The sequence below is a fragment of the Lycium ferocissimum genome, unplaced genomic scaffold (assembly GCF_029784015.1).
Source record: "Lycium ferocissimum isolate CSIRO_LF1 unplaced genomic scaffold, AGI_CSIRO_Lferr_CH_V1 ctg60, whole genome shotgun sequence".
Classification (NCBI taxonomy): Eukaryota; Viridiplantae; Streptophyta; class Magnoliopsida; order Solanales; family Solanaceae; genus Lycium; species Lycium ferocissimum.
The window spans coordinates 230,341-240,370 of NW_026726189.1; the positions used below are offsets into that span (position 1 = coordinate 230,341).

General features: G+C 35.1%; 2 protein-coding genes across 4 annotated transcripts; one reads left to right on the plus strand and one right to left on the minus strand.

The window, feature by feature from the left end:
* Nucleotides 1-1,158: 1,158 nt before the first annotated feature.
* Nucleotides 1,159-5,723, plus strand: LOC132045121 (uncharacterized). Its single transcript, XM_059435659.1, has 5 exons — nt 1,159-1,610; nt 2,875-3,092; nt 4,103-4,231; nt 5,271-5,402; nt 5,487-5,723. The coding sequence occupies exons 1-5, from the start codon at nt 1,271-1,273 to the stop codon at nt 5,598-5,600; spliced, it is 933 nt and encodes a 310-aa protein (XP_059291642.1). The 5' UTR covers nt 1,159-1,270; the 3' UTR covers nt 5,601-5,723.
* A 203-nt stretch (nt 5,724-5,926) lies between these two features.
* Nucleotides 5,927-9,497, minus strand: LOC132045120 (pectin acetylesterase 8-like). 3 transcript variants are annotated; one of them, XM_059435657.1, is made up of 13 exons: nt 9,353-9,497; nt 8,729-8,850; nt 8,535-8,617; nt 8,310-8,451; nt 8,122-8,201; nt 7,950-8,036; nt 7,723-7,847; nt 7,552-7,612; nt 7,358-7,411; nt 7,181-7,258; nt 6,978-7,083; nt 6,709-6,854; nt 5,927-6,602 (listed from the first exon to the last, which is right to left on the minus strand). In XM_059435657.1, exons 2-13 carry the CDS (start codon nt 8,847-8,849, stop codon nt 6,513-6,515), a joined length of 1,173 nt encoding a protein of 390 aa, XP_059291640.1. In that variant the 5' UTR covers nt 8,850; nt 9,353-9,497; the 3' UTR covers nt 5,927-6,512. The 3 variants fall into 3 exon arrangements, with proteins under 3 accessions (XP_059291640.1, XP_059291639.1, XP_059291641.1); XM_059435656.1 differs by lacking the exon at nt 9,353-9,497 and adding an exon at nt 9,222-9,330; XM_059435658.1 differs by lacking the exons at nt 7,181-7,258; nt 7,358-7,411; nt 9,353-9,497 and adding an exon at nt 9,222-9,330.
* Between the last annotated feature and the right edge of the window lie 533 nt (nt 9,498-10,030).

Consider the following 10,030-nt stretch of genomic DNA (forward strand, 5'->3'; position numbering starts at 1 on the left):
GTTCCAACGGTAAAATAAGGAAGTTTGATTGGCTCTTGTCTTGTCAATAGGATGCCATGTGTGTCTTCCCCCAATTGACGGCGTAAGTTGTGGGCCCGTAGTCGGAGTTTTGTCGGCTACTACTTATTTGAATACTGCCGCGAAGCATATTTGAATGAAGCAAATTTAATAAACTCAGCTGCAACAAGCAGATCTTGTGAATTTGTAGATATAGCAATTATTCCACTTTCTGCCTTTTGGGGACCTTACCTTTAGGTGATCAAGAAAATGACGGCTCATTTCCACTATGTGAGTGTCATCATAACCCTTTTTGCTAGGGACATCATGAAAGAATTATGCGCAGCTTATGTGATTTAAATACCCTAATTGTACGCATGTTTACGGTTCTAGATTTAAACTCTAATTTAATGAACTTACAGAAAAATCATGGAATTTGTATTTGAAAATGCAATAGTTTCATACCTTTTGAGAAAGCCATACTCTCGCCGTTCCAAACAGAATGCTTTTCTAAATTTAGAAAGAAGTTTAGCTTGAACATATCATTTTATTCTGATGACAAATTTTTTATAACCACACAAATATTATATCATTTATAAATTATAAGTTTTAAATATATTATAGACACATAAACGAGATGCTATATTTAAGGATCACAAATTTTGATTTTTTTTTTTTCACTCTTAAAGTACTTGTCTTCTCAAATTAGGCCATATAAAGTGAAAAGGAGAAGTAAGTAAAAACAAGCTGAAATTGCAAGTCTATTCATTTTAGAACAATTTTAGATATGTGATGTTTGAAATTTATTATGACTGAAGTTCATGCGCATATTGTCTGAACTTCGGCCAAATATAACTTTGGACATTTTTGTCTGAAGTTAGACTTGTCACTGTACATGTGAAATATTTCGAAGTGAGTAGATGTATAGAAAGAAAAAAAAACCTAAAATAGACCCAAATTAAATAGTGAAATTTTTACATCAACACAAGTGTCATTTATAAGTCCAAGCTGCGCCAGAAAAGCCCAGGTTAATTTGGGCCGTAAGCTCACTAAGCCCACATCACTGCCATTCCAATTCATTTCTGAACCAAGCCCAACAACTAGCAACCATCAAACCGGATCACAATTTCTACCACCTACACCACTGCCACTGATGAAGTGATAAAATTCTAAGATCATATCAGTGAAAACGAGTGGCTCTCTTGTTAACCCCATTTTTTCATTAATAACAGAAAGACAAAAAAAAAAAACATGGCCCTAGAAACTGTACATCATGAAGGCAGCAATGACAAACACTATCACCCTTTCTAGCTCAACATTTTGGCACCACTACACAAAACCCATTTCAAGAATCAACCTGAATTCCAAAATTAGAGCATCATTATCTACCTCAGCCAACATGGCAACTGGCACAACTACAAAGGTAGCTCCAGCAATTATAGTTGGAGGTGGACGTGTAGGAAGAACTTTACAAGATTTGGGTAATGGAGATGATGTTTTGGTTAAAAGGGGTGAACCTGTACCTATTGATTTTGAAGGTCCAATATTGGTTTGCACTAGAAATGATGATCTTGAAGCTGTACTTGAAGCTACTCCTAAATCTCGTAGGAGCGGTATGCTGTAATTCCCATTAATTACATTGTTACTCTTTAGTATTAGTAATCTCCTGATTAATTCAAGTTCCTGTTTACTCCCTCCCTCCGTTTCATAATGAGTGGTGTTTATAGCTTATGCATACTCCTTAACAAATTGCTAGTGTTTTTACTAACTACCCTAATCAAATTTTACCTCTTTCCTGGAAAAGCTACTTAATGATTCTTGATTACGTAAATAAGGGTAATTTTGGAAGAATAAGATTAATTTCTTCTTGAAATCTTAAAGCACCACTTATTTCGAAACACAATGAAAAGCCTAAAACACCATTTATTAAAGAGAGGGAGTACTTTTTAGGGTTTAAAAAAATGAACCATAATTGAAACTTCTCATTTTATCTAGTTACACACAAGTTATAGTAGTATATTTAACCGAGTTTCAAAAATTTAAACTTGGTGAGCATTCTTTCCTGCCTTAGTAAAAAAAAAAAAAAAAAAAAAAGGTGAGTTTATCTCTTTAATGTCATGTCAACCCTGAAAGATAAATTTAGCAAACTCGGTTTTACACCAAATCCATTGCACGAAAGAGATAATGCGCAACTTCGAATTGTCATTTATTTCCTTTATGGAAATGGCAAACCAATTCGTGATAGTCATACAAATGTTATGATATGTTTAAGACCATAAATTTAAAAAAAAATAAAAATCCTTCTTTCTTGAACTCCTTGCCCAATCAAATAGGTTCACATAAATTGAATACTAGTAGTATTTATTTTTCCCTAGTCCTACCATCCACAGTTTCATCTACTACATACCACAGCACTAATTTCCTTATAAGCTGTTATGCTCTAGATGTTATTATCGGTTGACTACTTGCTACAATTGAAGCTAAGCTTTGGCCCTGCCTAATATTCGTGCTGTCAAACGTTGGACTTGAATTTGGTCTTTAGGGAGAGCATAACAAACGTCAAAGAATATTTGCTGTCTACTATTAAGATTATGTATGAAATGACATTTCAGTTTGAAATTTTAGCAGTATGCGACGCTCCACTCTAATTGTAGTGTTGTTAATGTGATATTTAGTTTGTTTTCTCATGTATAGACAGTATTACTTCCTTTTTTGCATGAATAGACAGTGCATTCTTTCCTCTCTTTTTTTACGAGTGTCAGTGCATTAGTTCCTGTTTTTTTAGTTTTTTTTTTTTTCTTTTTCCCTAGTGTGTAGTTTACGCTTACTTATGTTTCAATGGATGATGTGACCCTGCCATAAATCTTGATGTAGCAGATTTGGTATTTTTCCAGAATGGGATGCTGGAGCCTTGGTTCCAAAGTAAAGGCCTCAGAGATGCAGACCAAGTTTTGGCATATTTTGCAGTATCAAAGCTTGGTGAACCCCCAACTGATGGGAAAACTGATACAAATCCAGAAGGATTGACTGCCGCTTATGGAAAATGGGCATCTGCAGTGGCTGCAAGATTGCATGCTGGAGGACTCTCTTGCAAGGTGAAGAATGGCTTCACATCGTATTATTTGCTCATTAAACATTATATATCATGCAATGAAAAATTCCCGTTTGATGCTATTGAAGGTTGGCTAGTTCCTGTTTATCGGAGTAGGGCTGGTGTGAGTTTAGTGTGGTGTACTTTGAGGACTTCAACATGTAACATTAGCTTCAGTATTGTCCTCCATGATGAACTAGACTCACTTTCCTCCATTTTGAGGCTTCTTATACAACAGTTTTATACTGCACTAAATACTACTGAGACTTTGGTAGTATACCTCTCCGATGTATGGTCTGTAAGACACTCCATATGTCGGGAAATTCCACTGAAACTTATTATTTTCGATTCGCTTAACCTCTAACCCTTCCAATACCTACTAAACATGGTTTTAAACACTTATGACCTTAAGGATAACCTTGTTTTCCGAGCTTACGTCGACAACTCACAACGCAACTTAATGTACAAAAATACGGGATGTAACATCCTCCCCCTTAGGAACATTCGTCCTCGAATGTAGAGGCGTATACGAGAGGAATTAACTCTTAAAGGATTTTACAAAAATTTCTACAGAGTATCTTCTGTAAACAGGACTATCCCAAACCTGTCACGCAGCCAGAAAACATTCTATATGCTTCACAGGGCCACAGACAAGTAAGAACATCTCATCGGGCCTCATATGGCCATCAAATATCAAATGAAGCCATCATAATCTGTATTTCATAAAGAAAAAGGATAAACTGTGTGGCCAAAAGGAGATAACGATATTGCCCATTCAAATTGAAAGGTGATATAAAATCGTTGCAAGAGATTGTAGAACTCTTCCTTTTTTTATTTCATCTTGTACCTTACAAAGTATAGTCTTTAGAGATGACATATCTTTTTTATATTTTCACCTGCTAGTTACAAGGTCTAGGAAGTCCATTATTCATCTTTCAGCACTGCGCCTTATAGTAGCTTGCAATAGACTGCTACTCAAATCTGTAATGCATTTTGCCTTTTGTGAAAAAATAGGTACTTGATAAGGAGCCTTTTCAGAAGCAAATGCTGGAGAAGCTTATATGGATATGTGCTTTCATGCTGGTTGGAGCTCGCCATCCTGGAGCAACAGTAGGAGCTGTTGAAAAAGAGTACCGCTCTGAGGTGAGTGACTCATCTGTGAAACCCTTTGAAAAATTATCCACTTTTAATTTGCTTTTGAAAGGTTACGTCGCATTATTTGTCTATCATTTTTAATGGTGCTACAATGTTAGAATCAACTATCCTCACCCCATAACTCAAGAGGCTACAATTTTTTTTTAAAATTTCAAAAGGAAAAAAAAAAAAATCCAATGAGGCTACCTTGTTTTAAGTGAGAGGGACAGAAAACACTGGCATTGATTTTTATTGCTATTGCCCAAGTACAGAGTCCTTGTATGAAGTTATAACATCGCTCAAGTAACTACTGTACTTGATTCAGTTTTCAGCAGATTTTCCCTTTTGTAGGATGATTAGGATTAACAAAAACACTGTTTGTTTACCATACATGGTCCTTTTTTTATATAACCAAAAATCTCTAAGGACCAGTGGCACATGGTTAAAAACTCAATGTATATTGGGCCTGTCCCTCTATCCTACCCACTTAATTACCAGACTTTCTTCTGCAGCAGGATTCGAACTCGTGATGTGCACCTAACCCACATATTTATTGTGTTAATGGCATACATATATGCAGTGTATTAAGAGAAAGTGGTGTTGTGTTAATGGCATACATATATAGTTGTTGCTTGAGGCCACACCAATGGAACATTATTATATGGTTCTACGGTAATACTTGTATCTTCAAATGCATGTTGTCACTGTTTAGGCCTACCATACGTTGATGCAAAGGGACTAAATGCACTCATGAAAGTTTTTGTTCCAGTAATACCAACTTGAATCACGTGCATCCGCAAGAAAAGACTACTATCTTTTTTATTCTCCTTTTTCCAAACTAAGGTGGCTTGCCCGTGTTTCCTTTTTTTATTCTCCTTTTTCCAAACTAAGGTGGCTTGCCAGGGGCCACATTGTTAGTCTTCCCCCCTGTAAAAGGAGGAAATTACAGTCAGATGCTTCGCTTGTTTAGCTCTCATAATGAATGTGGCTAATGCAGACGATAATCTAGATGCCAAGACGTTACTAAACTAAGTTTTGCTGCTTTCAGGTGTCTAAACTGATTGCTGAGCTTGCGGCTGCAGCTGCTGCAGAGAAAGGCCTAGTTTTTGAGGATGCCATGGAGGATAGGCTCTGCGCTTACTCACGAGCAGTTGCGCACTTTCCAACAGCTGTCAAGGAGGTAAGAAATTTTAGATTTCTTAATTGACATTACATTTTGAATCATGTGCTTTAACCAATCCCATTTGTCTGACACCTTGTGTAGTTCAAATGGAGAAACGGGTGGTTTTATTCACTCTCTGAGAAGGCTATTGCAGAAGGGAAACCGGATCCATGCCCATTACATACTGCATGGCTTAAAGAACTAAAAATAGTCTAAGATATAACTGTTACTTGATATATTATGATGGTTGAGGCCCTCTACTTGTCTTTTGGAGGTTGTATATGAGAGCTGCTGTATCAATTCACTGTAATGTAAAAGTCGTCCTCGTTATTTCTGGCTTGATTAGTGCAAAAGCTTTTAGCTTTGTGACGTGCCTCGCATAATTTTCTTTTCTCAAAATTTTTTAGAAAATTTCAAAAGGTTTCAGACTACCGTCACGAAAATTAAATGCTTGATGTTCGACTTATGTGAGTACACTTTTGTCTTCAAGTAACTTCTCATATTAAAGAGACTTCTTTGATGTCTCGTCTGAAACCTTAATGCACATCGAGTGAAGAGAGACCATATAGTTTAAATCTTCAAACTGAGCTTTTTCAACCCGTCAAATAAAATCAAATAATTATTTCTATCCATAAACTTGTACTTGCCTTACAGTATGTAAAGCTCTATTGATCGTTCCCCTTTAATTATACCCTGCAATCTTATCTTGGGAAAATGTCTTGTTTTAAAACATAGTACATTTTGCTATCAAAGAAAAGGTAAATAGTATTTTTTTTTTTCCTTTTCCTTTTTATTTGTTAGTTTTTGTCTGCGTCAGTGCTTTTGATAATTCGTTGGTTTATATGTGAATATCTACAAAATTGCTATGTTCCATGACCGATATCCGAGAACTCTTTTTCAATAATGAGGTAGATAAATCTACAACAAGATCTATAAGTTAATATGGAAAATATACCCGTCCGAGATTTAAAAAGAGAGCTGAGAGCTGTCAAATAACAGAAGCCAGAATATTGCAAGCACCTCATAATCAGCGAAAGAAACAGTAATTGAAATCTAAACAAAGTTAATTTTGCATTAGCTGGATACTGAATCAGTAGCTTAGTAGAGCATCTAGTTTCATAAAGTTCACTAGCAGTCTCTAGCAAAAGGGTATGGGTCTAAATGTTGATGAAATCCTACTCTGTCAAAGTACCAATCACCAACCGCTTCGGCAATTGTCTGCAAAGATAACATGTTACAACAAAATTTGTTATTAACTCATAAGCTAAAATTAAGACTGATATAGAGGCACATGATTGAAATTCAAAAACAAAAGAAAGATTACCTTATCAAGTATTGTCAGAGAGATAGTATTGAACCAGTAACTCGTCCACATAATTCTACCATGAGTGTGACAAGACGTGATGAAATAACCCCTCGTATAACAAGGGGTGAGTCCCATGAATGTCTTTAAGAACTCCACTCCAAAAGCTATTAAAAGAAGGAACGGACAAATGAAACAAGTTAACTAGAATTAAAGGAGATAAAGAGCCATGTATGCTTGTGTGGTTTGAAAGGTATGGATTAGTTGATCACTAGAAAAGTGCTACTAACCTTGAATGATTATTCGTTGGCTAAGTGTGCAGTTACTTATTTGAGCCTTGCAATGATCCCATGCACGTTGAGGATCGAGGTATGCAGGAACCAATGTGCTATTAATCTGGAAGAAAATTTCTTTTAGACTTTAGAGAAACTAAAAAAGGAGAAGAATAAAATTTTTAAAACGAGAGAAATTGAGATTTGTCTCCTTAATTAACCTGCCAAGAATCATAGGCTGAATTGATTATAAACATTGGAGTCTGAACATATGGAACAACATTTTGAGGGAAGAAGCACTGCACCATCATTAAAGAAAACTAATGTTATAATTAGAGGGCAATATCAATATAACATTGGCAAATGGTTTTGTTTCTAAAACTTCAACTCTTATGTACCAGACTCGGTTCCATTGCAGAGGTGCACGATGGAGGCAAATTCTTAGCAGATCCCTTAAACAAGAGGAAATAAAATGTTATAGGAGAGCAAATTTAGAATGTAACTTCTTTTTTTTTCTCTTTTTTAATTTGTAGTCTAACTCGCATCTACTTGTAAGCATAATACTAGAACAAAAAAGATGATTGAGACTTACATGTAGAGTTACAACTCTGTTATACATCTCTTGGATATATGAAGTACCAGAGATAGTCTTCCTACATAAATCATGAAATGCTTGAGTTTGGCATGCACATAAAATAATAAGACGATCAAACATCATTTTCTTGAGTGATAGCATAATTCATATATAGCAAAAGGAGCTCACGCGTTGATGAAGAAGCCTGCGTTTGCAACACACTTAACTCTGGCATTCTCTGGCAGGAAGGATCTGAACTTGTCGCAGTTCAAGATTGTAGACAATCCTCCTGCTGAAGTTCCAGATAGGATTGCCTGACATTGTGTAATAGTTGTTTTTTCCAAGATTCAGCTAATTGGAAAAAATAAAAAGAACTTACATTTTACAGTAAGTACATGAATTCAGTTGAATCTTACATTTTCAGCATTTCGCATTCCTTTCTGTGATAAATCATCCATAATGGCTTTAAAGATTCTTGCCCCTCTATAATAAAGTTTGGTATCCTAATAAAGTGTATATTGACACAAATGTTATAAAGCTGGAGAAATTTTCCAATACGAGAGATATATGTAGTACTGTGCTACTTACGGGATCGACATCTTCAACATCACCAGTGAAAGAAGATCCATCACAATACCTAACCAATACTCTGTTCCAATTGTAAAAGTCTATAAAACTCCAAATTTTACAATAATTAGTAGTCGCCAAAAAGTTACACGTACGAAGAAAAAGAAGAAAGCAAGAAAAATGTAATATTTGAAACATGAGCAGTTCACCTGGATTAGTTTTGGGATCGTTATGAAGAATGCCTCCAAATGTATAGGTAGGTGGTTTCTGCAACTGCATCTTCGTGGAAGAACCTAAGCGTCCATTTGAACGATTATAGTAATTCGAGATTTTGTCACACCAGCCACCTCCCTAAATATATGAATACTTTCCAGAGTTATAACAAAGCATATTATAAGAAGAAAAAAAAAAAAAAAGAATTAGATGTAACAAACTTCAATGGTGATGATCCAGCTGCGAAGGCCGCTACCATGTCCCATATCCAGATGATATGCTGGTGGACTCCCATCAAGGCACACTGTTGATGACTCATAACAAATACGTAGTTAATACTTTTTGTAGTATACAAGTTTGCGGGTGGACTCCCATCAAGAAAATGTATATATTGTTGTGCAGACAAATATTTTACCTGCGCCTGCAGCAGTGGCGCTGTGAAGTATTGTGATGTTCACTGTCGGTTCTTGTGGTTGTACCACAATAGCTCTCAACATTGTTGAAAACACTAGCAAAGCTAACCAAAAATTTGCCATCCTGCAAAATTTTCAAGTAAGCAATGTTGGTTCTTGCTTATATTACTTTTTTTTTTTTTTTTTTTTTAAGATTAGGCTGGTAAAAAATTACTTATTGAATTAGTACTTGACCGATAGTGATAAATAAAAATACAATACAAATGGAGAACACCTCTAGCAAGCAACCAGAGACCAGAAACAAGGGGGTGCAAGCATATGCAAAATGATCATAGACTAGTAGAGCTAATATTGCTTATATAAAAGTTGGTTCTGTTAAAATCAACATTTGTAAGGAGAAACAAGGTATTGCCAAGTTTTAGTTAAAACAATTAAGAATAGAGAAACAATTATAAACGGAAACAACTCAGACACAATGGATTAATGAAAGAATACTTCTTGTTGTGCTGCAAGATTATCTTGTTCTTCTTAAAGCGAAAGAAAGGAGGTTTTAGAAGGAAAAAGCAAACAATGCTTATGAATAAACTTAATTAGAAGTAGAGATGGATGAGCTAGTTTGAGTTTACCTATCTATTTATAAGCAAATGGTCTTCAGTAAACTGCTTTTTTTTTTTTTTTTTTTTTTCTCTTGTCAAACAGTTATTTTCCTTCATATGACGCTCAAAGCTGTGATCCAATAGGGGCAGATTTGAAAAGTACAAATGTACATTACTGGGAATATGGAATTTAAGAGCCAATATTTTCAACTTGTCAAACAAGTCTATATATAGTAACCAAGTAAATAATGATAAGTAAATTAGGCCAGGAAAAAGTTCAATCAGCCACATATTTTTTGTGTCTTAAATTAATGTATTAGGTACATATCCCATCAAACTGTTATAAAAGGGTCAACCTATGTAATGCTACTATATTAGACATTGATATTTTATGGAACTGTACCACCTATATATGTAATGCCATGTATTTTTTTTTTCTTTCTAACAAACAGAATTCTTTAAAAGGAACTCTATGGCATTGATCAACCTCTTCATATCATCATCCAAAGATTCAGTCCTTCAGTTATAATTGATGAACCTTCCACTAATAGATGATTAGGACTCATAAATTGACTCTACGTGACATGTGACTATACTTTTTAGGCACCCATTTATTATGAATTGAAGAATTACCTCTACACAACATGTGATATATTTTAAATGAAAGTTTAAAAAAAAATGTATGATGGTTTATTGTAAATAGAAGAA